Source organism: Ipomoea nil, unplaced genomic scaffold, assembly GCF_001879475.1.
Source record: "Ipomoea nil cultivar Tokyo-kokei standard unplaced genomic scaffold, Asagao_1.1 scaffold2921, whole genome shotgun sequence".
NCBI lineage: Eukaryota > Viridiplantae > Streptophyta > Magnoliopsida > Solanales > Convolvulaceae > Ipomoea > Ipomoea nil.
Genome location: NW_017619349.1, coordinates 606,166 through 633,729, shown reverse-complemented (window position 1 = coordinate 633,729; position 27,564 = coordinate 606,166). Strand labels below are relative to the sequence as shown.

The 27,564-nt window shown below is 35.8% G+C and overlaps 2 protein-coding genes across 3 annotated transcripts; both read left to right on the top strand.

Moving 5' to 3' along the window:
• On the top strand, positions 1 to 10,851 carry LOC109161039 (paired amphipathic helix protein Sin3-like 3). 2 transcript variants are annotated; one of them, XM_019309346.1, is made up of 23 exons: positions 1 to 241; positions 503 to 628; positions 1,245 to 1,400; positions 1,515 to 1,707; positions 1,790 to 1,888; positions 2,214 to 2,366; positions 2,444 to 2,609; positions 2,891 to 3,027; positions 3,410 to 3,485; positions 3,594 to 3,623; positions 3,813 to 4,057; positions 4,158 to 4,312; positions 4,808 to 4,935; positions 5,017 to 5,271; positions 6,673 to 7,290; positions 7,432 to 7,490; positions 7,569 to 8,165; positions 8,256 to 8,356; positions 8,454 to 8,592; positions 8,678 to 8,830; positions 8,926 to 9,089; positions 10,423 to 10,534; positions 10,639 to 10,851. In XM_019309346.1, the coding sequence occupies exons 2-23, from the start codon at positions 558 to 560 to the stop codon at positions 10,786 to 10,788; spliced, it is 3,957 nt and encodes a 1,318-aa protein (XP_019164891.1). In that variant the 5' UTR covers positions 1 to 241; positions 503 to 557; the 3' UTR covers positions 10,789 to 10,851. The 2 variants fall into 2 exon arrangements, with proteins under 2 accessions (XP_019164891.1, XP_019164890.1); XM_019309345.1 differs by having other exon boundaries at positions 6,673 to 7,335.
• On the top strand, positions 36 to 26,535 carry LOC109161040 (pyruvate dehydrogenase E1 component subunit alpha, mitochondrial). The gene is made up of 9 exons (XM_019309347.1): positions 36 to 54; positions 21,856 to 22,616; positions 22,962 to 23,041; positions 24,006 to 24,083; positions 24,767 to 24,862; positions 24,953 to 25,024; positions 25,220 to 25,273; positions 25,378 to 25,443; positions 26,221 to 26,535. The coding sequence occupies exons 2-9, from the start codon at positions 21,935 to 21,937 to the stop codon at positions 26,263 to 26,265; spliced, it is 1,173 nt and encodes a 390-aa protein (XP_019164892.1). The 5' UTR covers positions 36 to 54; positions 21,856 to 21,934; the 3' UTR covers positions 26,266 to 26,535.
• The last annotated feature ends 1,029 nt before the right edge of the window (positions 26,536 to 27,564 follow it).

Here is a 27,564-nt window from a genome sequence, read left to right as displayed (position 1 = left end):
AAGGCGATACATACATGTATACATACAATCTCTCTCTCTCTCCTCTCTCTCTCCTTTCTCTTTCTGTCTGCTCCACACAGAAGAGCTCACCATACATATACGTGAAAGCAAATTAATAAAAAAAAATTGAATAAAACGAAAATTCTTTACGTACAGATACTGTTTTCGAAGTTCGAAGCTCTGTGTGTGTTCCTTCGCTCCAGAATTCGAAGCTTCTCGGTGCATTGGAAGATCTCTCTCGGTAAATTTCTCACCGCTGTTTGCACCATTTTTAGCGGCTTGCTTGAGATTGGAGTTGGCGTGATTTTTTAGTAAAATTTTCGATTTTAATGATCTGAGTAGAGATTATTGTTAGTGTTGATTACGTGTTTGTGCGGTGTGTTAGATCTCTGTTGCTAATTTTGGATGAATGAGTGAGTGTGTGATTTTTTAAAATTTTTTTTGCTGGATTTCTTTGCTCTCAGGATTTTGATTATGCTGTTAATTCGAGTGTTTTTATTAGAGTGAAATAAAAGCATGATTTTGTGAGGAGTAACGGAGTTAATTAACGGAGAAGGATGAAGAGGTCTGGAGATGAACTGTACATGAGCCCTGTTAAACGCCCTACTAACTCCTCTCGTGCTGAACTGTAAGTCTTATCCCTCCCTTCTTCCCTCCGCTCTTTATGTGTACTCAGTGTTAAAGTTAATTTGTTAAAGAGAAAATTTTGAATTTTTTTGCTGAACTTTGAGTTTATCATGGCTAAATATTTAGAAATAATTTTCTTTTACCATTGATATCAGTTTTTTTTTTTTTTTTTTTTTTTCCCCTGAAAGTTGTCTTTTTTTTTTTTTTTTTTTTTTTTTTTTGGTGGACCATCAAATTGTTTTACTAAGGGAGATCTTGTATAATTCATTTGCCAGCACATAAAAGTACTTTACTCTATGAAAGTTGAAACCTTTGAATATTTTTACTGTTTTTTTTTTTTTAATCTGTTATATTTGTAGAGCCTTACTGTTCTGATATTTTTGAAAGTCAGTATTTCATCTTCTTTAGAGTAGCACTAGTTGAGTTTTTTCTGATATTTTTGCCAACATAGATTTTTTGTGGTTATCTCATTTTTCCCAAGTTGAGCTAATGTATAGGTATTGATCTTATTTAATAAGTGATGCTTCTTATGACTTATATGTAATTTAATTATTTAGAATGTGTTCATGTTTTTTTTAAAAAAAATTTTTTAATTTGTTTTGCTTTATGCCTTGAAGGCCTGTGCAACAGCAGATGATGAGTGGAAACGGCATGCAGAAGCTAACAACAAGTGATGCCCTTGCATATCTCAAGAATGTGAAGGACATCTTTCGAGACAAAAGAGACAAATATGATGAGTTTCTTGAAGTTATGAAAGATTTCAAGGCTCAAAGGTTTATTCTTTCTCATGTTTTCTACTTCTTTTTTGTTCTCTTATTTCTGTTTCCTCTACCCAGTGAAACTACATTGTTGATTCATCTTCTTGTAATGTTTGTCAATGTTAACAGAGTTGACACATCTGGTGTCATAGCAAGGGTGAAGGATCTGTTTAAAGGGCATCAAAACCTAATTTTGGGATTTAATACCTTTTTGCCAAAGGGATATGAGATCACCCTTCAATCTGATGATGAACTACAACCACCTCCAATCAAAAAACCTGTTGAATTTGAAGAAGCAATATGTTTTGTAAACAAGATAAAGGTGAGGATGTACTCTACTTAAATTTTTTCTATGTATTTTAGCTGTTGGGATTTTCAGTTGATGGATTTTTTTTCCTTCACAGACTAGATTTCAAGGTGATGATTCTGTATATAAATGTTTCCTTGACATTCTGAATATGTATAGAAAGGAAAACAAATCAATCTCAGAGGTTTACCAAGAGGTACATTATTTCCATTTGCTTATTGTCACACACACACATACATGTATGTATATGCATATATATATATATATATATATATATATATATATATATATATATATATATATATATATATATATATATATATATATATATATATATATGTCTGTATATATATTTGTATGTATATACTAATCCATTTCAATATGTTGATTAAATGCTCAATTGCTCTGATACTTCTGTTTATTAATATTATTATTAATTTAATATTGATTGATATTATTTTTTCTTCCTTTTTTTTTTTTTTTTTTATTTTAATTATAATTTGTTTTTAAAATTGTGATAGGTTTCTTCTCTTCTTCATGAACACACTGACTTGCTTGTGGAGTTCGCCAATTTTTTACCGGATACATCAGCAACAGCTTCAGTCAATAGAACTCATATCTTGCGTCGTGATGATAAAATAGCTCCTATGATCACGGGAAGGCCTGCTGAAAAGGTATATTCTTACTGATGATTTATTACATTTGAACTTTTTTTGTGGGCAATGATTTTATTTTAGTTTACTGGTTCCAGAGGGCCAATGCTTTGCATGCAGACCATGGCCATGGTCTGGATCGGTCTGACCCAGAACAGTGCAGACGGGAAAGAAGAGAAAGGGATTTTGATGAAAAGGAGTTGGACAAGAAGTCTGCCTTTAGAGAAGATTCCGCTGCTGGTCATTTTAACCAAGGTGGGGAAGGTTCGACGTTGGCGTTGCCTGATTCAAACTTTTATTGAATTAAGAATTAAATGATCTTTGAGAAGTGCTTTGATCATTTACTTAGGCCTTTATAACCAATTAACAATATGTCATACATTATGTAAATGTATATAACTTTATTTGTATAAATTTCCAGGTCCTATCTATTTTATTGATATATCTTCTCTATACTAGTTAAACACTATTTAGAACATCTGTTGATTTTACCACCACTTTGTCTACCACAATGACTATACTAATTTGGCTTTTTGTGTGGGCAGGTGTGCTCGATCAAGATTTAATGTTCTTTGATAATATTAAGGAAAGATTGCAGAACTCTGATGATTACCAGCAACTTTTGAAGTGTCTTCACACATATTCTGGAGAAACAATCACAAAAGAACAGTTGGTATCCCTGGTATTATCCTTATTGCTTTTCAGTGTTTTGCTAGTTACTCAATCATGAGATCTCAATCTAGCTCTTGTTCATATTATTGTTATCTTCATATGGGTAAGAATATAAGATTGTATTAAGCTTTTATTTAAAAACCCATCCATGTTAGCAGTTGAAAAATACAGCAGAATATACTGCCAACACTAGGTCCAAAATACTTGAATGGTTCTTAGGATAGTAATTTCCAAAATTCCATTTTGGTTAAATTTGTTGTCCTATGTAGTTAAATGGTAGTTGTTACTTGTGAATTTCCAACTTTGTGATGTTCTTTTTAGGATGATTGCATATTCTCATTGCCTCATTGGGGAAAGCGATATGGTTTATGGACGGGTTCTGATTGTTTCAGGTCAGTGCCTTGCTTGGAGGACATCCAGACCTTATGGGAGGTTTCAATGAATTTATAACCCGTTGTGATAATATAGGTGGTAATAGTAATCTTAATTGTATTATTTATCCTCAAAGGCTGTTCACTATCCTTTTGAGTTTTTTTCCTGCACACTATACTAAACTGTTTTGGTGCATTCATGCAGATGGTTACCTTACTGCTACTCTGAATAAAAGTATGTAAGCTTGTTCTTTTCACATAGTTTTTAGGATTCTAATTTCCTCTCCAGCATTGTGATTGCTATTCTGACCTTAGTATAGATAGCAGTCACATATAAGAAATGAATATGTTGTTTAACCAATTTTTGCTGCTTGGTATTGCACTATTTTGTAGATTGGATCTAAATATTAATTTAAATTCCCAGGATCCCTATGGAATGATGGGAAAGTTCCCAGATTGGTGAAGTCAGAAGACAGGGATAGAGACCGGGATTGTGAGTGTGAAGAGAGAAATCAAGATCGTGATACCAGAGAAAGGGATAGACTTAAAGAATTACATGGGCAGAAGATGTTTTCAAGCAAGGATAAGTATATTGCAAAACCTATACATGAACTCGACCTCTCTAACTGTGAACGCTGCACTCCCAGTTATCGACTTCTCCCAAAGAATGTAAGCACCTGTCTTTTAAAGATTTTGATAGTCCAAGGTACCTATTTTATGAAGCCTTTATGTTTGCTTTGGTTTTTAATTTGTTCTTTTCTTAATTCAGTATCCAAATCCAATAGCAAGCCAGAGAACAGAGATAGGAAAAGAGGTATTGAATGATCGTTGGGTATCTGTAACTTCTGGGAGTGAAGATTACTCTTTCAAACATATGCGGAAAAACCAATACGAAGAGAGCTTGTTTCGATGTGAAGATGACAGGTTGGATATTCCTTGATCATGATGGTCATGCAACATTAGTGAGTTTGTCACCTAATATGTAATAAAATGAAGTGCGACCTTTTCTTTGACCTTTGTTTTTCCAGATAAACTTCTATCATGTGAAAGGATGAATGAATGCTATATTTTTTTATGTCATTTTTAAGGACTTCAAAAAATGCTGACAAATTAATATTACGCCAGTAATGATTAATCAGATGGAGGAATCTGTATCATTATCCTCATATATAAGATGAATTGTTCCTTCTTTTCCATGTGTTTTATGACTTATGAGTGTGCATGTTTCTATTTGAAAGTTTGATTCAATTGGACTCTTTGACGTATGATTAAGGATAGAAAAGAGCACCCAAACTGATGATTGATTGACCTAAAGTTACTTTGAGTATATCAAATTACCACCAACTCTGTGTGTATGATATTTAACTTGCTTTGATTTTTGGATGATGTGATAAAAAGTTTTTACTTTTGTGATGCCAGGTTTGAGCTGGATATGCTTTTGGAATCCGTGAATGTTACTACGAGACGTGTTGAAGAATTGCTTGACAGGATCAATGATAATACAATAAATAGCGACAGTCCCGTTCGAGTTGAAGACTATCTCACCGGTAGCAAGCTGACATGTGGATAATTATTCAATTTATATGATGTATTCTATGACATTTAATACTCGTGTCATTTTTGTGTAGCTCTAAACCTAAGATGTATTGAACGCCTGTACGGTGATCATGGGCTTGATGTTATGGATGTGTTGAGGAAGAATGCACCTCTTGCTCTGCCAGTAATTCTAACACGATTGAAACAGAAACAAGAGGAGTGGGCAAGGTGTCGTTATGACTTTAATAAAGTCTGGGCCGAAATTTACGTTAAAAACTATCATAAATCGCTGGATCATCGTAGCTTTTATTTCAAGCAGCAGGACACAAAGAGCTTGAGTACTAAAGGTAATGCAGAACAATTTTTCCCTATCACCGGCATAGGACATAATGATGTACAATTTCACAATGCTCCCTCTAGTTCACCTTGAAGTTTTTTCGAAGGTGTAGTATCTAATAGATACACGTGACATCAGTGAACGTTGAGTACTTGAACATCATAGTTGCTATTTCCGGATTGCATTTGACTTATTTTTAATGTATTGCGGGTTTGAATTGTTTTTATGATTCATTTTGAATACTTAAATTGGAAGATCTTTCAGTAATTTGGGAATTTCCTATTTTGTTTAGGATATTAATACGTTTTATTAGTAGCTATTTTTAGGTTCGGAATCTAGAAATTAGTTGAAGAACTTGAAGTAATAACTCCTTAGTTTAATAGTGAGTTACTTGGTGATGGTTGGGCTGTCTAACATGTCTCTTATTTCTCTTTAGTCTTTACTTCTGCTTTATTGTCATCTTTCCTTTTTTATTTTCTCTTGTAAACTAGTTTAGGACTTAAACTTTTTCATTTTCACCCTTACCGCAAAGGATCAACAATTATACTCTATCTTAATTTCTTTTCTCATCATTCAATACATCTTTGAAAGGTCATTCTTTTAAGCCCATTTTATAGTGTTAGTATGAAAACAATGGGCTTCTGAGGTCTAGTAGGCCGTAAATAAATTCCCAAGTAGAACGTCTGACCAAATAAACGATGGGCTTATATCTCTTTACCGTCACTAGAAATAATTCTATATGCACAACTGCCCTTTCCTCATCTACCCCTTCTGTCTCTTTCATCACATATTCGTGTCGTCCAGTCACTGCCAGCAGTGACTTCACCAAAATGCCATTGATCAACCAAATTCTTGCTTCTTGCCACTAATCTTCATTAGATACTCGGCATTGGTGTGATCTATTCCCTGGTATCTTCAATCTTGGATCTGTGCCTTCTCTCTTTTACTCTACACTCTAGATTATTTCCTCAAATATATCTACATTTCTATTTTAGCTCAGTATATAGATCTGTTATTTTGGAGTGCCTTTTATGGAATATCCTCAAATACTTCCTGAAATGTCATTATTTTTTTCCTTTGTGAATTAGAAATTTTATTTGAAGGTAAAACGTTTCCTTTTAGCTGTGTGTGGTTGATTTAGGCTGAAAATGGCAGATCAAAGCACGTATGAGAACTTGCTTAGTATATTGATGATTATTAAAAATTCAGTCAGTGGCTAATTTCATTTTCTCTCAGATGCAGGCTTAGATTTCATTTATTTTCCGATACATGTAATTTGTTATCTTACTCTAAACTTTTGGAGAATTCTTTGATCTTGTGATTGCTTATTTTACTAAAAAAGGTTCATTTTATTCAGTTGATATGAAACATGTGCTTACCTCACAGATTACTCCTTTCTCTTTCTGTCCAGCATTATTGGCCGAAGTCAAAGAAATCAGTGAAACGAAGTGCAAAGAGGACGATGTGCTTCTTTCCATGGCTACTGGGAATAGACAGCCAGTAATTCCTCATTTGGAATTCGCGTTTCCTGATCCCGACATCCATGAGGACCTTTATCAGCTCATAAAGTTTTCTTGCGAAGAATTTTGCACTGCTGAACAGGTTGATAAAGTTATGAAGGTTTGGACTACTTTTCTGGAACCAATGTTTGGAGTTCCAAGTCGTCCTCAAGGCGCCGAGGATGGAGAATACATTGAAAAGGAATGCGATCAAGTTGTTGAAAGTATCGCTTTTGCTGTTGGAGAAACAGAAGGGAGTCCTAGCACAGCGATTACTTCCAGACAATCAAACACTTCCAAAAATCGCGTTGAAGAACCTCTACCTGAAAACTCAAGTTCATCCCGAGCTTGCTTGGCTGATAATGGTGATTTAGTCAAAGATAATGGTTCTCATGGTCTAAATAGTTCTGCAGGTAACCTTGGCAAGTCACCAAGCCGCCCAAGCGGTGCCAACATGATTGATGCAACTTTGGCTGAGCAGTTAGCCCATTTAAGTGCCATTTCTGGGAAGGAAACCACTGGGCGAATTGGTAGAGAAAATACTTCTGCTTTGCCAAATCTTCCTAGTTTGACCAGTAATCCCATTTTCCAGTTTTTCTTTGTCAATATTGCTTGGCCGTTTCTTGTTCATCTTTTTTCTTTTATTCAAATACTTCTTTTCGTGTTGATAGGGCTTTGTGTCACTGCAGTCCCTTCCAGAACAAGTGATTTGGCTGTTGATAGTGGAAAGGTATTGTAGATTTGTCGTAGTGTTCATCCTCTTTCACCGTGTCTTGTTCTAAATTCTTTGTCCTTGCTCGTGCAACAGGAGGTTAGCTTCACGAAAGCAGTGCAAGATGGCAATGAAGCTAAAAAATCTCACGAACATTCTGTAGAAAAATTAAAAATCGAGAGAGAGGAGGGCGAATTATCTCCGAATGATGATTTCGAGGACAATTTCGGAGCAAGTAACGAGTCTGAAGTCGAGACGGCAAATACTACAAAGGATACAACCGCTAACAAACAGTTCCAAACTGGAGATAGAGAAGAAACTGGAAATGATGCCGATGCAGATGATGAAGGCGATGAGAGCGCTCAAAGGACGTCGGAGGACACTGGAAATGCGTCCGAACACGGGGACGTTTCGGGAAGCGAGTCTGCCGATGGAGAAGGCTCTCATGATGAACCTGATGAAGACGGGGACCATGACGAGAATGAAAACAAGGCCGAGAGTGAAGGGGAAGTCGAAGGAATGGATGATGTTCATGATACCGAAGGAGATGGCGTTCCGTTGCCATTGTCGGTCCGTGGTATACAGACCGCTAAGCCTCTCACCATGCTAGTTCCCCCGCCATTGCATGATAAGGATGGCCTGAGAATCTTTTACGGAAATGATTCCTTCTATGTGCTCTTCAGACTTCACCAGGTAACAAGATTTTAGATCGCTCGAGATGTCCTAATGATGGTATTGCAAAAGCCAAAAATTATTAACCCCGATCCCTCTCTAATTTAACAGACATTGTATGAGAGAATGCACAAGGCGAAGTTGCATTCTTCGTCGGTTGAGAACAGATGGAGAGCCTCAAACGATGCAAACCCCACTGATATATATGCTAGGTCGGTGAGATATATATAGCTTTTTGTTTATCATCATTATTATTTTTCTTTTATATCGACTGTTTATAATCGTGATTCGTGACACCCTTCTTTGCAGATTTATGACTGCACTTCGCAATCTGCTCGATGGTTCCTCTGACAATGCAAAGTTTGAGGACGACTGCCGAGCGATTATTGGAGCCCAGTCCTATCTTCTCTTCACATTAGATAAGCTGATATATAAGTTGGTCAAGCAGGTGAATGCTTGATCTCTTGATCTCGTATTTTCCTTAAATTACATTTAAAGCTTTCCTTAAACTTCTGTCGTTTTATTATATGTAGCTCCAAACAATTGCGACTGATGAGATGGAGAACAAACTTCTTCAGTTATATATGTATGAGAAGTCGAGAAAGTCTGGCGTGTCTTTCGATGTCGTTTATCATGAAAACGTGCGCGTTTTTCTTCATGATGAGAACATTTATAGGATACAATGTGTAAGTTTCCGTTGCTTTCACTCTTGCTTAACATCTGAACTATAAAAGGAAAATGGATTTCGTTCCCGATTTTTAATGACGTAATTGTGGTGCAGTCGTCATCGCCGGCGCAGTTGTCCATCCAGCTCATGGATTACGGGTATGATAAGCCTGAAGCAACTGGCGTTGTTATGGACCCGAACTTTGCTGCTTATTTGAGCAACGATCTACTCTTGTGTGCTCCCGAGCAAAAGGGAATCCCTGGGGTGTTCTTGAAGAGGTATGTGATGAAGATATTTCTTGAAAGAGTTGATTCTGGATTTAGTCTTATGGCCATCACTCATTTCCAATTTTAGTCCTTGATTTTTAAAGCTACCAAATTCACTCATTTCCAATTTTAATCCACCGTATATTGGGCTCTGTTGCAAAAATCGCGCCTAGGCCGCTCCCGGCCGCGTCGAGGAACGCCGGAATCAGCCTCCTCCGCGGCTGGCGGTTTAGGTGGCTGCCTAGCCGGCAGAACCCTGATTTTCTTTCTTTATTTTTTTTTAAAGGTTATTCGCCAAAACGACGTCGTTTTGGCGAATAACTCCCTAAAAAAAATCGGGCGCCTAGGCAGCCGCCTAGACCGCCAGCCGCAGAGGAGGCTGATCCCGGCGTTCCTCGACGCGGCCGGGCGCTGCCTAGGCGCGATTTTTGCAACAGAGCCCAATATACGGTGGATTAAAATTGGAAATGAGTGAATTTGGTAGCCAGAACCCCGATTTTCTTTATTTTTTTTTAAAGGTTATTCGCCAAAACGACGTCGTTTCGGCGAATAACTCCCTAAAAAAATCGGGTGCCTAGGCAACCGCATAGACTGCCAGCCACAGAGGAGGCTGATTCCGGCGTTCCTCGACGCGACCGGGCGCTGTCTATGCGCGATTTTTGCAACAGAGCCCAATATACGGTGGATTAAAATTGGAAATGAGTGAATTTGGTAGCCAGAACCCCGATTTTCTTTCTTTATTATTATTTTTTTTTTTAAGGTTATTCGCCAAAAAACGTCGTTTTGGCCAATAACTCCCTAAAAAAAAATTGGGCACCTAGGCAGCCGCCTAGACCGCCAGCCGCAGAGGAGGCTGATTCCGGCGTTCCTCGACGCGGCCGGGCGCTGCCTAGGTGCGATTTTTGCAACAAAGCCCAATATACGGTGGATTTAAATTGGAAATGAGTGAATTTGGTAGCCAGAACCCCGATTTTCTTTCTTTATTATTTTTTTTAAAGGTTATTCGCCAAAACGACGTCGTCTTGGCGAATAACTCCCTAAAAAAAATCGGGTGCCTAGGCGGCGTGGCGCTAGTTCAACACTGATATTAGGGCTTTGTTTCCTGCGTGTGAGAAACTATTGATGCAATGGTATGCTTTTCAATTTTACCCTCAATGTTAACAGTTCACATAGAGAAAAGCTAAACTGGAAGCGATTCAATATTTGAGGACTAAATTTGGTAGCTTTAAAAGTCGATGGCTAAAATTGAAAACGAGTGATAGTTAAGAGGACTAAATTTTCAATGAACTCTTTTCGAATTTACAAAGCATTATTATCTTATACTAACACTTGCTTACATCTGCAGAAATAAACAAAAATATCCATCCCAGGATGAGACCTCCGCTACACTCGAGGCAATAGCGGGACTCAAAGTTCTGAACGGTCTGGAATGCAAGATAGCTTGCAAGTCACTGAAGGTAAATTGATCGCAAAGCTCTCTATCTCTACATAGTGTGTCAATAATGAAAAACTAAATTATCGCCTTTCTCGCTAATTTGGCTTAATAATTCAAATGCCCAAGGTCTCGTATGTTCTGGACACCGAAGACTCGATGTTCAGGATGAATAAACGGAGGAGAACACTGCACCCGAGTGTCTCGTTCAACAACAGCTCCAATTCTTTCAACGGGTCCCATCGAGCACAGCGCTTCCGTAGATTACTTTTCAGTTGACAAATGTGAGTTTTTCTTTTTATTGACAGCAAGGTGTTAAGGTGGTATAGCATAGAGACTGAAGTGTAACATGACTTCTGACTTATATTATATGTTTTCTTAGTTATTTAATAATTTCTTTTTTTATTTTTTATTTTTGGTTAACTTGGTAGTTTCATCATTCTAATAAGAATGATATATAGGTTCAGATAACAGCAAATGTGTAGTACAATTTTCTCATAACTTATAGCCCTTTTTGCTGTACTTTAAATTACCATAACTGGTTAAATACATGAATTTCCTTTTTACAATTAGGTGTTTATTGTGCACTTTGCTGTACTTATAACTTGATTATGACTATTTTATAATATAATATATATAAAATGTGTGCAATATGTGTGCACGTGTGCAATATGTGTGCACGTGTGCAATACGTGTGCAATATGTGTGCTCGTGTGCATTATGTGTGCAATATGTGTGCTCGTGTGCATTATGTGTGCTCGTGTGCATTATGTGTGCAATATGTGTGCAATATGTGTGCTCGTGTGCTCGTGTGCATTATGTGTGCAATATGTGTGCTCGTGTGCAATATGTGTGCTCGTGTGCATTATGTGTGCAATATGTGTGCTCGTGTGCATTATGTGTGCAATATATGTGCACTTTGCTAAAATTTTTGTTCAAATATAGAATCAGATCAAATGAGAACTAGTCTTGAACTTGTGTAATATTTTTTCAATATTTTAAATTTTGATATATTCGAATACAAATTTAGTTCAGATATCGTGTGTTAACAGTTTATCCGTAATTGGCCCTAAATTAGTTAATTCGAATTAATCGAAATTTTATTATAAATATAATAATATATAATATATAAATTATATAGGTAGTTTCAAATGTATTTCATAACTAATAATAATATGTTAATTTTCAAAAGTCTCTTAACTAATTATTTGTATTGTCTTATTTTTAATTTGATAGCATATGAAAAATATAAATATAAAATAATAAAATCATTAAAAAAATTAAAATTGATAAAAATAAAAATTTGGTTATATTCAAATTAATCCGAAACAATTTCATCCGAATTAAATATATTTGAATTAAATTTAGTTCGAATATCGGATATCAAATCATCCAAAAATTTTGAATATCCTTTTTGAAATAAAATTTAGGTCCGAAATAAAATTTAGATATCATGCAAACCAAACCACCGTTCACCCGTAACCTCAAATATTACCTTAATTTTGTTTTATCGAGACTCTTTGAATTGTTGTTTTATCTGGACTAATGATTGATTTCAAATTTCTCATTTTAAATTGTCAGTCTTGGGTTTCTTGTTTTCTTCATTTGAATATGTATTCAGGGATATGCCTCGGTGTCACATATTTTTGGACTTTTAATTTAATTTACATTTCCGATTTTAACTATTATCTTAAATCCAGCATGACAATAATCTTTCATTATCTTTAATTTTGAATAATTTAAACCAAACAAAATAATATAATAGTCCGTATTACCTACTACCTATCTAACAAAACACTCCGTATTTACCAAGAACCTTGTGGTCTACTAGTATCCGGTTGTTTCCTTATGTGGGGGGTCTAGGATTCGAGCCTAGCTCCCACTTTCGTTAATGTCCACCACTCAATACTTTCAAAATAACAACCTCATAAAGCATGCCTTTTATATTAAATATTAAATATATGATGGCACATTTGGTTCACGGAATAAGCCTTGAATAATATAGTATTCGCATTTTCAGTAATAGGCTTATTTCTTTGTTTGGTAAAATTTTCTATTCTCAGGAACTAATGTTTCGGAGAATGGCACATTCCCCCTAGAGGGAAAATAGCTATTACTTAGACCCCTTAGTATTAATCTATTCCCGAGTCCTTAGTAATAACCTTTTTATTTTATCATTTTGTTTAACCTAAACCTTTTACACTATCTCTTCCTCTTTGTCTTCGCATCTCTTTCGCTATTTGCATCAAATTGAAGCTTCAAACGAAGGTATTCTTCTTAATTTTTTTTATACAAATTAATAAATGGCGGCGGCTCGGTAGAGGTGGGCCCCACCTGAGATGGCTGAACAAATCGTCCGACGCTACTTGGACATTTTGCGTCGCATAAGCTATTCTGCTCCTCCTTCGATTCTACCATTAGAGGCTGGAGGTCGTCCGTTGATGAACATTATTTATTATATTATTTTTAATAAACTTCGTTAGAATTAATAAGATAATATTTAGTTAATTTTATATTTTCTCTTATCTACTATCTACTGTTAAGACAATAATTTGTGGCTAAAATTCATGGAGACATTTTCCTTCATCTCCTCCACGTTGCATTCCACATTGCATGTCTGTCTCCGCATTTGACTCTCCACAATTAACATGCCGTTTTTATCTCTTCATTTGAGTGTATAAATAGCATTAGTATTTTGCTTTGTAAATGCACCTCAATTAAGAATTCTTTCTCCTTTCTTTCTTTGTCCCACACGTAGAGCATATATATATATATATATATTTTCCTTTTATCTCTCTTTGTAGAGATTAATATATATATTTCATATTTTCCATTTTATGTTATATTTATTTGTCATTTATTATATTTTCCTTACTATTTAACTTCTATAATTCTCAATTTTCGATTCTTCGCTTCCGCATTATTCCGCTATATTCCTAACAAGTGGTATCAGAGCCAAGTTTATTTGAGAATTATTTTCAAAGATGTCGACTGTCACTAAGTTCGATATCGAGAAGTTCGACGGGAAAATTAGCTTCTCTATCTGGAAGGTTCAGATGGAAGTCGTTCTAACCCAGAACGGTTTGAAGAAAGCGCTAGCTGGGAAGAAGAAGAAACCGGCTGCAATGACAGATGAAGATTGGGAAGATTTGGATGACAAGGCACGTTCAACCATTCAATTGTGCCTGTCTAAAGAGGTTCTACGTGAAGTGGTAAGTGAGAAGACTACGTCAGATTTATGGTCCGAGCTGGAGTCGCTTTATATGGCCAAGTCTCTGGCGAACAAGCTACGCCTGAAGGAGCGTCTGTACACAATCCGTATGACGGAAGGTACTTCGATTAAATCTCACTTGGATGAATTTAATTCTATTTTATTGGACTTGGAAAATATTGATGTCGTAATTGAAGATGAGGATCGTGCTGTTTTATTGCTTGTCTCTCTCCCTAAATCGTACAAGCATTTCAAAGAAATTATGCTGTATGGTAATAGTAGTGATACCCTTACTTTTGACAATGTTAAGTCAAACCTATTGTCCAAAGAAAAGTTTGACTCTGAAATTAAGTCTGAGGACAAAGGTGAAGGCTTGACTGTAAGGGGTCGTTCACTTGAAACAGAGAGTAGCAATAAAAAATCTAGATCCAAGTCCAAAGGACGTAAGTCCAACAAATCCTGTAAGTACTGCAAGAAGCAGGGTCACGATGTGACTGAATGCTTCAAGTTGAAAAACAAGCAAGAGAGAGAAAAGAAGTCTGCTGAAGCTAGTGTTGTTGAAAGTGATTCAGAAGGCGATGTTATGTTATCTGTTAGCTCCGGTGACAAACGGAGCAAGACTGAGTGGATTTTGGACTCTGGTTGTACGTTCCACATGTGTCCTCACAATGACTGGTTCGTCTCTCTGGAACCAGTTGATGGTGGAGTTGTCTTGATGGGTAATGATACCCAATGCAAGGTTAGTGGAATTGGAAGTGTTCAGATTAAAACTCATGATAATGTTGTCAGGACTCTTACCAATGTTCGGTATATTCCTGATTTGAAACGCAATCTGATATCCTTGGGCACCTTGGAATCTCTGGGGTGCAAGTACATAGCTGAAGGTGGAGTTCTGAAAGTCATAAAAGGCTCTCTTTTTCTCATGAAAGCTTCTCGTTCTGGAAGCTTGTACGTGTTGCATGGCAGTACTGTGACAGGTTCAGTAGCGGTATCCTCATCGATGTCTGATGCGGATCTCACTCAATTATGGCATATGCGTCTGGGGCATATGAGTGAGAAAGGCATGCATCTCCTGAGCAAGAAAGGTCTCCTTGGTGATTCAGGTACGGGTAAATTACAATTTTGTGAGCATTGTGTTTTTGGGAAACAAAAGAGGGTTAGTTTCTCTACTGCTACACACCGTACCAAAGATGTATTGGAATATATACATTCCGATTTATGGGGACCGACGAAATTCCAGTCTATGGGAGGCTGTAGATATTTCATGTCTATTATTGATGACTTTTCCCGTAAGGTTTGGGTCTATTTCTTGAAACACAAAAATCAGGCTTTTCCTATTTTCAAAAAGTGGAAAATACTTGTTGAGACTCAGACAGGGAAAAAGGTCAAGAAGCTCAGGACAGACAATGGCTTGGAATTCTGTGAGTCAGATTTCAATGACTTCTGTGCGGCAAATGGAATCGCCAGGCACAAGACCTTGCCTGGTAAACCCCAGCAAAATGGTGTTGCCGAACGTCTAAACAGGACACTATTGGAAAGAGCTCGTTGTATGCTCTCTAATGCTGGGTTATGGAAACGGCGTGATTTTTGGGCCGAGGCCGTTTCTACTGCTTGCTATTTGGTGAATAGATCTCCACATTCATCCCTTGATTTCAAAATTCCAGAGGAAGTTTGGTCAGGTAATCCTATTGACTACTCTATCTTAAGAGTTTTTGGATGTCCTGCTTATGCTCATTCCAGTACGGGTAAATTAAACCCGAGAGCTGTCAAATGCATTTTCCTTGGTTATGCCTCTGAGTCAAAAGGGTATCGTCTATGGTCTCCTGATTCTCAGAAAATCATTTTGAGTCGAGATATCACTTTTGACGAAAATGCACTACTTTCTTCTGGAAAAGATTCCAGTACAGGTGAGACGCAGAGTACTGGTGATAAGGTGGAGTTTGAGTTCAGGCCAAATGATAGTATTACTACCACTAATGGTAATACTAAAGATGATGCATCTACAAGTACCGCGCCTCTCGTCGAGCCACAGCGAGAGTACTCTATTGCCCAAGATCGGCCTAGGAGGACAATTAAAAAACCTGCTAGGTACGCTAGTGACGATGAAACCCACTTGTTGCCTATGCTCTTTCAGTTGCACAGGAGGTTGATGGTGATCCATCCTGCTATTCTGAGGCTATTTCCTGTGCCAACTCGTCCAAGTGGTTGGTTGCTATGCAAGAAGAGATGGAAAGTCTCCATAAGAATGAGACTTGGGAGCTGGTAGATTTGCCGAAAGGTAAACACCCATTGAGCTGTAAGTGGATTTACAAAAAGAAAGAAGGCATTCCTGGGGTTGAGAAAGCACGGTGGAAGGCACGGTTAGTTGTTCGAGGTTTTGATCAACGTGAAGGTATTGACTTTAACGAGATCTTTTCTCCAGTTGTTCGTCATACTTCTATACGTGTTCTACTTGCTTTTGTTGCTCTTTTTGATTTGGAGTTGGAGCAACTTGATGTAAAGACTGCTTTCCTACATGGAGAGCTTGATGAAGAACTTTACATGTACCAACCTGAGGGATTTGAAGTTCCTGGGAAGGAACATTGTGTCTGCCGTCTACAAAAATCTATTTATGGGTTAAAGCAAGCTCCAAGGCAATGGTATAAGCGGTTTGATGCGTGTATGTTGGGGCAAGGATTCTCAAGAAGCCAGTATGATAGTTGTGTCTATTTTAAAGAATTTTCTAAAGGGTCTTTTGTCTATTTGCTTCTTTATGTTGATGATATGCTCATTGCTTCCCCTGATATGTCTCTGGTTGATGACTTGAAGTCTCAACTAAGCAATGAGTTTGAGATGAAAGACCTCGGTGCAGCAAAGAAGATTCTTGGCATGGAGATACACAGGGATCGTCAAGCGGGTAAACTTTATCTATCCCAGAAAAAAGTATGTTGAGAAGGTTCTTGATCGATTCAATATGTCCAATTGTAAACCTGTGTCTACTCCACTTGGTGCACATTTTAAGGTATCCTCTGGTTCATGCCCTAAGTCTGATGTTGATGTGGCTTATATGTCAAAAGTTCCTTACTCTAGTGCTGTTGGAAGTCTTATGTATGCTATGGTATGCACTAGACCTGATTTGGCTCATGCTGTAAGTGTTGTGAGTCGTTACATGCATAACCCTGGTAAGGAACATTGGAACGCCGTTAAATGGATTCTACGGTACCTAAAGGGTACTTCGTCTTTGGGCTTGGTTTTTGATCGAAATTCTTCTACATCTACTGATATTGTGGGCTTTGTAGATTCTGATTATGGTGGTGATCTTGACAGACGTCGGTCGCTTTCCAGTTATATTTTCACTCTTTGTAATTGTGCTATCAGTTGGAAAGCTACGCTTCAGTCTATTGCTGCGTTATCTACGACTGAGGCGGAATATATTGCAACAACAGAAGGTGTCAAAGAAGCTACTTGGCTACGGGGTTTGGTTATGGAACTTGGTGTTTCACAAGGTCACACTATTGTGTTCTCTGATAGTCAAAGTGCTATCCATCTCACCAAGAATGATACCTATCATGCCAAAACCAAACACATTGATGTCAGATATCATTTTATTCGAGATGTTGTAGCTGCGGGAGATATAGTCGTTCAGAAGATTCATACATTGGAGAATCCAGCAGATATGCTCACCAAGCCTCTACATATCACTAAGTTCAAGCAGTGCTTGAGTTTAATCGGCTGTTTCGATTGTTAATTTTCACAGTGAATTTGATCCAAGGTGGAGATTGTTAAGACAATAATTTGTGGCTAAAATTCATGGAGACATTTTCCTTCATCTCCTCCACGTTGCATTCCACATTGCATGTCTGTCTCCGCATTTGACTCTCCACAATTAACATGCCGTTTTTATCTCCTCATTTGAGTGTATAAATAGCATTAGTATTTTGCTTTGTAAATGCACCTCAATTAAGAATTCTTTCTCCTTTCTTTCTTTGTCCCACACGTAGAGCATATATATATATATATATATATATATATATATATATATATATATATATATATATATTTTCCTTTTATCTCTCTTTGTAGAGATTAATATATATATTTCATATTTTCCATTTTATGTTATATTTATTTGTCATTTATTATATTTTCCTTACTATTTAACTTCTATAATTCTCAATTTTCGATTATTCGCTTCCGCATTATTCCGCTATATTCCTAACATCTACTGTACTAATAAGAGCCCAAGAGAGTTAGGCCTATAATGGGTAAAAAAAATGGCGGTCACAGATTTTAATCAAATGAATGGTTCAGATTGATTAAAAGATTGATCAGATTTAAATTTTACACTAAAATTTCCTAAAATACCCATACATCGTTACTAATTCCGTTAAAATTTTAAGAATTGCCGTTAGTTCACCGTTAACTTACTCATTGATTTCAATAAAAAAAAGTCTTAGGTTCGAACCTCATCCCAATCAAAGTTGGCATAATTAGTACTCTATTTTACTCTTATTAAATTATATAAATAATAATTTAGTAGTTATAACAAAAAATAATATATATGCATTTCTTTAATTTAGAATTATGTGTCCACAATGCCTTTATTCAAAAAAAAAAATTATTTATTATCAATAAATTAAATAAGAGAAATAATTTTATTAGTTATATTGTCTTTATTTTTCTTCAATATAAAAATTCTTTATATTCAAATTTATTAATTGATTATATTCGCAACATTGTCCTTACAATGTCTTTATTCAGTGAAAAAAATTATTATTAACTATCAATAAATTAATTAAAAGAAATATTTTCATTAGTTATATTGTCTTTATTTTTCTCAAATGTAAAAATTTTTACATTAAAATTCATCAATTGATTATATTCACTACATTATCTATTATCTTTTTTGTGCACTATTTTTCTAATTAAATATCAAAGTTATAATACAAAATAATGCTATATATTTATTTACCAAGTATTTTATTAATACCATGAAAAAATTAAAAAAAATATAATTAATAAAGCCAACCATATTAACTACTTGAGAGATTTTGTGACAAAGAGAGTATTCAAATCACACAACAAATTGAAGTGAGAACTACCTCGCAATGTCCTTGTTTGACAATCAGCAGTAAGCGGTTAGCGTTAGCGGATTATACTAGCGGATTTGACAAGCGAATTTATTTAATTATTAACATTGGGTAGAAAAAATGACCGCCAAATTATTAAATCAAATGAATGATTCATATTGTTCAGGTTTTAATTTTTTTCTTTTAAGATTTTCTAATTTATCCTTAATTATATGATTATCCATTTAACTTTTCTGTTAATTCACCGTTAGTCTAATTCTAATATTAAAGTCTAATATAGAATTATAACTACACCATTAATCTAATTCTAATATTAAAGTCTTAATAGAACTTAACCACAAATCCTAATGTTGGAATCTCCTCAAACAATATTAGTATATATTTAATATTTTATGCCCTAATTTTTATTTGTTCTCCCTTATGTCCCGTATTTGGTTTCAACCATACCTATACAATTATTTTATTGACAATTATAATCAATCTTGACTATATTGTCTTACATTTGTAAACTTGGAATTACCTATTTAACCCGCACGGGCTTAGCTCAATGGTTTAGTGGGTAGTATTTGGGAGAAGAGACCAAGGTTTGAACCTCGGCGGCGGCAGTGCGGGAATTATGTCTAAAGTGGGCAGATTCCTTGTGCGTATCAGCATTTGGCCCTGTCTGCTGAACCATTGAGTCACCGTGATTTACAACTTCCCACAATGCTCTGTCGGGTCGGAGTGTGGGGGGGCCTTGGGGTTGGGGACTCAACCTAAATCAACTTCCCACAATGCTCTGTCGGGTCGGAGTGTGGGGGGTCCTTGGGGTTGGGAACTCAACCTTTGGGAGAAGAATTACCTATTTAAATACGCAAATTCAACCTTCAATTATCTATACATGAACAATTTCAATATAATCCTGCCTTAATATACTTTAAAGTATTTATTTAAAAAAAAAAAAAGCATTGGGCATTATCCCAATCGCGCAATGCGCGTAAAAAACTAATATTATTAATAAGTAAAGTTTTGTTAAGTTAATAAGTTTGGACTCTTATTTTACTCCGTATTACTTTTAGAATTTTGTATCTTTTAATTCCCAAGTTAGTATTATTTGATCAGCCCATTAAGCTCAAATGGTCATCCCAGTCAACAATAACTACGCGAAAAAAGAGATCTCGCAGAACCACTTTCTTCGGCCATAGCTTTGACGTGCAGAGCGTTAGTCGGCCATGGAGTAGTGCGGAGCTTGAGGAAAACGTTGTTGGTGTTGGAACAATATAAAAAGGAAGACATTCAAAGGGAGAAGATATCAATTACTCCGGACCAATTCCGGAGATTTCCGGTGGTTCGCGGCAGTTCTCAGACGGCAATACCAAACTATTACGGCGGTTTCTCCGGTCGGTAACAATTCTTCGGCGGTGGCAGCTGTGAAATCTCCACTCCAGCAGTGTTGTCCTTCGACATCACTTTTCCAGAAACTTGGCAATTTTTGTTTCAAAATCTTCCTGGGCGGTGAATGGAGAATTACTAATTTAATTTAATTCATCCATTCTAATCGCCAATTCTATTTCCTTTACTTTTTGATTATTATATTCTTTTAAGTTGTTCTATTTGTTTTAATTTCACTGTAATTCAAATTTTATTTTCTCTGTCCACTCTTTTTTAAGTAATTAAATTGCATTGTTGTGGAATCGATCCTTGCTAAGCACACATTTGTGCACTTGCAATGACTATATTAAAATTGTCCATCAACATCCTCAAGCCTCTCATGCCATTTGCGACTAATCAAACAGGTATGGCCGTTGCCCCTCTTTCGAATTTTGCCTCTGTTTCTTTCCCCAATCTGATGGTGGGGATGGAATGGCATTATCACGACCCTTCCCTGCCTCTCAGAAAATTGATCTTTCCTTCCTCAAGCCTCTCAATCTTGATCCTAACCGAAGATTACAATGGATCAAAAGATTTCTTGTTGACAATTAATCATTATTCATATTTATATTTTAGGAACATTGCTACTATCATTGGATTGTTTTCAGTATTTTGTTGGAAAAAAATTATGTATTATTATTATTATTATATATTTTGTATAAGGGTAGTTATGTTTTTTATACATATTAATACTTTAAACAAAATTGATTAATTGTACTAATCAATTTGAGTGATGAGGGAAACTCGTAAAACTCGTAATCGAGAGTACACAGAATAAATTATACATTGAAATCCTAAATCCCTAGCCAATAAAGGATCACTACTACAAAGTAAACCAACCTAACCCAATTTGGTTCATGCATGGACTTTAAAAACTATTTATTTTGGTCTTCTAACTACGAAAATAACCGTAATACCTTTGAATTTAACATAAGTCAAAAAATTTCCCAACGGAAAATTAAATAAGGTATAAATTCAATAATCAAGCACCAAAATAAGAAGCATTTAAAGTTGACTATATAAATTAACAAATGTCAATAATTGAGGGATCAAATTGAGTATCAACTTATAAGATAATCATATTACATTTGTTTAACTAAAATTATACGGAGTATTTCCTATATTAATTACATACGTTGTTATATTATTTTTTATATTTAATATTTAATTATTATATTAACTTTTTAAAAGGGAATTATACTTTTGGTTTTTTTTTTTTTTTTTGAATGCTACTAGCTCTATTACATTGTAGTATCTGTTCATATACTTTTGGTTCTTTAATTATTGAATAATATCAAATTTTAATTATGTGTTATATTTGACATTACTTTTAGTCAACAAAAGTTACTAAAAGTGACACCCGTAAACTATTATCATAATATCAAAAAATACGAGGTTTTTCGTTAGGTTCTAAAAATAAAATATAAATACAAATTTGATGTGTATTGCGTATACCAGTCCGAGAGTGTGTGCTAACGGGCGTTCATATGAATTAAAATTTTATTTTTTTATTTTTAAAAAATAAAAAATATTTGGTTGACCTCCAAATTAGAAAAATTTAAGCAAAAAAGGGATATAATATAATAAATACAGTAATAATTAGTCTTAAATAGAGAAATTGGTTGGATAACACTTAGCCGACTCTCTCTCACTATTGAACCAAACCCGTAAACTTGGACGCAGATTCAGTCCTCTTAGATCTGAAACTCGCCGGAATCCAATATTCCGACCAGAAATGGCTTTGTCGGCGAGTCGAAGTGGTATTCTCCTGAAGCCGCTGTCGGCGGCGTCGTCGTACATCCGCCATCTCTCAGTGGACTCCTCCGCCGCCATCACAGTGGAGACAAACCTCCCCTTCAGCGCCCACAGGATCGATCCTCCTTCGCGCTCCGTCGAGACCAGCCCCAAGGAGCTGATGGGGTTCTTCAGAGATATGGCGCTGATGCGGCGAATGGAGATCGCCTCCGACTCGCTCTACAAGGCCAAACTCATCCGCGGCTTCTGCCACCTGTACGACGGCCAGGAGGCCGTCTGCGTCGGCATGGAATCCGCGATTACCAAGAAGGACTGCATCATCACGGCCTACCGAGACCACTGCATCTACCTCGCCCGCGGGGGAACGCTGTTCGAGGCGTTCGCGGAGCTCATGGGGAGAAAAGGCGGGTGCTCTAAGGGGAAAGGAGGCTCGATGCACTTTTACAAGAAGGATAGTGGATTCTACGGGGGACATGGGATAGTTGGGGCTCAGGTTCCTCTAGGTATTGGCTTGGCCTTTGCTCAGAAATACTCCAAAGAGGATTATGTCACTTTTGCCTTGTACGGAGATGGCGCCGCTAACCAGGGCCAGCTTTTTGAAGCTTTAAACATGGCGGCGCTTTGGGATTTGCCTGCTATTCTGGTTTGCGAGAACAATCACTGTAAGAAATGGATGCTTTTTCATCACAAATTATGCAGTCTCTAGGGTTTTTATTTTGGTCTCTCTATCTCTCCCTCTGTTGATTACTAGTAAATTATATTAAGATTGAATATTATACTGTTTTTAATGGTATACTGGAACTTGGTTAATGTTCAGGAATTGAAAGAATTGATGGTTCTGTTTAATGGGATCACTTAATAATCCATTTCCGGTATAATTTAGAAAATTATTCTCAGAAAAGTAAAATTGTGAAGTATAGATTAAATATAAGGAACAAGGTTACTATGTGGGTAGTTTATTTATATGGAGCAACTTGCCAAATGCTTGATTGCTTTTTTTAATGCAGATGGAATGGGGACTGCAGAATGGAGGGCAGCAAAAAGTCCTGCCTATTATAAGAGAGGAGATTATGTCCCCGGTCTTAAGGTATTTATGAATAAAGTTTGTTCCTTTCCCTTATTTAATTTGCTAAGTTTATATATGGAGTTTCATAATGTAGCTAGATTTGAAGTTCTGCCAGCTTTGGACCAAAAAAATTGGATTCTGCGATTTGAATAGTTATAAATCCATTTATTTAAGTAGTCAGACCTTTATTGGATGGATTTGAAGTTCTGCCATTGGACAAAAAAAATTGGAGTAATGCGATTTTGAATAGTTATAAATCCATTTATTAAGTAGTTAGACCTTTACATCTGTTTTCAAAGAGAGATTGTTTCCAGTGGGAGTTATATTAATCTTAATTAAATCACCATAAAATATGAGATTGTATAGCTTTGTGGAGCTACACTGTACTTTTGGGTACTCATGTAAGAGTTTTTATTGCATGAGTAATCATATGAGCAAGTGCTCCAACAATTCCATGCTTTTTCTTCCTATAAAAACGGTGTTCTGAAGAAAAATGTTTAGATACATTCATTTAGCATGCATTGAGATTGTGAATGTGTGATAATGCTGATTTAGGTGCTTTAGTGAGAAGTTTATTTACAGGTATTTACCCATGAAATTTCTTGTTTCTATTAATCTGTTAAGAGTATTTGCTAAATCCATAACTTTCCTACTCATTAAAGCCCAGGAACAAGGAAGAGATATAAGTCTCTTTCATGACTTTCCAACTCATTTGGCATAGAATAAAGGTTCTTCTATGCCAAAGATTTGGCAAAGAAGGCGGATTAAATTGTTCTTTTTTCCTGGTTTTTAAATTTTATATTTTGATTTTGATTCTGGGGTTTTACATATCTAAGTTTTATTACCAAGCAGATAGACTACTTTTACTTGACTCATTCTAGTTCCTTAATTTTTGAATCTGATTGCAATTCTAATTCCCATGTTTGAACCAAACACCATTGCCAAAGTGTCCTTTGATTTATCTAATGAGTGCTTCCTATAACAGGTGGATGGTATGGATGTCCTCGCTGTGAAACAGGCATGCAAATTCGCCAAGGACCATGCTCTGAAGAATGGACCAATTGTGAGTTTTTATTGTCCCTATTCATGAAGTCTTTTTCATTGATTTGATGAGTAGTACTCCTGTGCAATGTATTTACAGACTGCAAAGCATGTAGTTATTATAACCATGTGTATGGTAATGTTTCCTTGATAGTAAAATGCCATGCCTTGGATAATAGGGTAAGATGATGCGGAAACAATTTGTAACTGGTCTTTCAACATGAGCAAATTTTGCTTTGTTATTAGTCTTTTATTGCAGCTATGGCCACATACTTACTGCCATATAAATGATGAATTCTGAATTCTGTAGCTTTTGTTTTAGGAAAAGTAATCTTGAATTTGGCATTTGCAACCATGAACATCTTTTTTCAGGTAGATAAAGCAACACTTAGAGTGTAAGTTTTTTTTTTTTTTTTTTTTTAATGAAAGAAATATTACTTTATGCAATTAGATTGGATGTGAATTTGTGATCCCTGTGAGCTAGTAGTAAGGTTATATATACGAATATACCATAGAATGAAATGGGGATTCCGAAAGAAGATTTAGCGTGTGGAATATGATATGATTTGGACTGCTGCTTGGACGTCATTTATTGATGCATTTTGCTGACAATTTATTGTCTTTTTAATTTTTTAATTTTTATTTTATTTTTTACATTGCTTTTTGAATTTACACATTTTAATGCACATCCATGATTTTGTTCAGATTCTTGAAATGGACACCTATAGGTACCATGGCCACTCCATGTCTGATCCTGGAAGCACTTATCGCACACGTGATGAGATCAGTGGAGTGAGACAGGTAAACATACTCTTGAGACTTACTCGAACATTTCTTCTCATAAATACTGGCTTCATTCATATTTATTTGAACATGCTTTCTACTTTTCAGGAGCGTGATCCAATTGAAAGAGTCAGAAAGCTAATATTAAGTCATGATATATCCACTGAGAAAGAGCTGAAGGTAAAGACGATAATTGATTAAACTTAAACCCTCGGAAGATATTTTTACAAATTGTTTTGATATACTTTTCAACGACTGGATTATGATCTTCTGGTTATTTTGCTTTTGATAGTGGTATGCTTTGAAAGGTATTGTTACCACAGTTTGTGGTGATGCATGGTTTAACTCACATCTCCTTTTGATCTTCTTAACCAGGATATCGAGAAGGAGGTGAGGAAAGAGGTAGATGAAGCCATAACAAAGGCAAAGGTGAGGCACATGGGACACACTGCACAGTAGCAATTAAATTGGTTTTGTTGAAGACTGCCAGTTTAGCATAACCACACTAAATGCTTTTTTTTTTATCTTTACAGGAGTGCCCCATGCCTGACCCTTCTGAACTCTTTTCAAATGTATATGTGAAAGGGCTTGGAACTGAGGTACACATGAATATGATTTTATGCCCCCTTAATTGCTCGTTACAATTGTTAAATGGTTCCTAGGCATTATACACTTGACTCTGCTCAACTCTCTTCCCAACCTAGTGACCAACCTTTTTTTTTGGCAAGGAATTATGACATAGCGAATGCGGTAGTGTGAGTATGTCACCTTCAAATATACTATAAATTGGCCAGAGTTGCGTCAAACTCAACACTCGTGTTTGAATAATGATGATAAAACCTTTTTTCACATCCACATGCATTACATTAGTGACATGTGGAAGAATCCAAATGGTTATGTGCATGATGATTCCACAACCTGTTGTAAGAAATTGATAACTAGTTGCCCTTCAGAAACAATTCAATTGAAGTTTGGTGAGCAGGTGTTGTTATAAAAAAAGGGTGACCAATATTTGCATATTATCATGTTGAACAGATACTATGTATATGTTAGATTGTAGTACTAAAAAAAATGGCGGTGTTTTAGTTGTACATAATATATTAAAAATTGAAGGATGTGTTTTGTTTTTAATTAAAAGGTTAAACTAATAGTGAGATTGCACATTTATTATTTGATATGTTATGATATCAAATTGAAAGATATGTTCTGTTTTAACTAAAAGTTTATGTTAATAGTGAGACTAATTTACTATTTTATGTATATTGTGCTCAAAAATTTGGATTATTGTAAAAAATTAACTTTAACATTTTATCTTGAATGGCTGGACATTTCATTAGTTATATCCATTAAAGCTAATTTGTTCGTATTATGAACAGGCTTTTGGAGCAGACAGGAAGGAATTGAGAGCAATTCTTCCATGAGCCGAAGTGTTTGACAACAGTTGGTCTCTATCAATATACACAAGAGATGTAGAAAATAACCAACATACTTAAACGTTCAGTTTCTATGATTTCTTCAAGAGGTTTGATAGTGCAATTTTTTGAGTGATTAAATAATGAATTTGAATACACATGCAGAAGCTCTGCATTGAGTAATACTAGGTTGAAGATTTTTGCAGTGAGAGCTTATTGCTCCTACAAGAGCTGTGGTTCAAAGTTGATATTTTTAAACCTTTTGGCATTGTTTCTCTCCTTTTTGCCTGATTCTTGATTTTGCAGGTGATTTCTTTGCCTTTTCTCATGGTGTTATTATTTCCCTGGTATTTTTTTGGGGCAGATTTTGTTACTCTATTAATCCTCATTTTCCATTTTTCCTGTGTGATGGTGGTGGAACTGTGTTCTCCACAAGTGTTTGGTGGCTGGGTAGTTTTGTGGTCCCATCAAAACTAATGTTTTATGTGTAGTTTTCTTTGAAATTGGATGAAGTCTAGGTGTTTTAGTTATTGACTTGTTTGGAGATGGTTTGGTGTTGAGGTGGGATTGGGAAAAATAGCTCTCACGGGTTTAGCTCACTGGTTAAGTAGACAGTATTTGGGAGAAGAGACTAAGGTTCGAATCTCGGTAATGACAGTGTGAGGATTATGCCTCAAAGTGGGCAGATACCTTGTGCGCATCGACATTTAGCCATGTTTGTTGAGCTATTGATTCATTGTGATTTACATCCTTCCAAATACTTTGTCGGGCTGGGATGTGGGGGGCTCTTGGGGTTGAGGATTCAACTTTTTGAGAGAAGGGGATTGGGAAAAATAGTGAAATTGAAGTGGTTGAGAACTTTGGTCTAATATAACCTTAAAATGTTAATAATTTTTTTGAAAGAATTTAAGCTAATAAGTTAGTGAAAAATGTTTTTGTACAATATTTGTTGATTTCAGACTAGACTACATGTGATGGTAGGACACTTTTTTGTGTAAACTGATATTAGTTGTTTGTTACGCTATAAAGTGTTATTTTTGTTTTTGTTTTTTTTTGTTTTATTTGTTTGTTTGTTCTCTTTTATACAAAGATAATTACGAATATTTAAGTTATATTTAACACGAAACGAATAAGATCCAAATAAGAGCGATGAGGTATCTTGTCATCCAATTGGTACATTTGTTCTTTTGGTTTCACTTTAGCTTATTATTTCCATTGGATTTGATTTTTGTGATGATAATAGACTCAGGTGTGTAAATTTAAAGTGAATCTCAAAGAAAGGTTGTTTTTGAGTGTACTCTACAAGTG

What these genes read in the sequence shown, in the direction of transcription:
- LOC109161039 (XM_019309345.1), top strand. Translation starts at nt 558, where the DNA reads ATGAAGAGGTCTGGAGATGAACTGTACATGAGCCCTGTTAAACGCCCT. An exon ending in TCTCAGAGGTTTACCAAGAG is followed by an intron (nt 1,889 to 2,213) that starts GTACATTATTTC and finishes AAATTGTGATAG; the next exon opens with GTTTCTTCTCTTCTTCATGA. An exon ending in CCCACTGATATATATGCTAG is followed by an intron (nt 8,357 to 8,453) that starts GTCGGTGAGATA and finishes CCTTCTTTGCAG; the next exon opens with ATTTATGACTGCACTTCGCA.
- LOC109161040 (XM_019309347.1), top strand. Translation starts at nt 21,935, where the DNA reads ATGGCTTTGTCGGCGAGTCGAAGTGGTATTCTCCTGAAGCCGCTGTCG. An exon ending in CCACTGAGAAAGAGCTGAAG is followed by an intron (nt 25,025 to 25,219) that starts GTAAAGACGATA and finishes CTTCTTAACCAG; the next exon opens with GATATCGAGAAGGAGGTGAG. An exon ending in AAGCCATAACAAAGGCAAAG is followed by an intron (nt 25,274 to 25,377) that starts GTGAGGCACATG and finishes TTATCTTTACAG; the next exon opens with GAGTGCCCCATGCCTGACCC.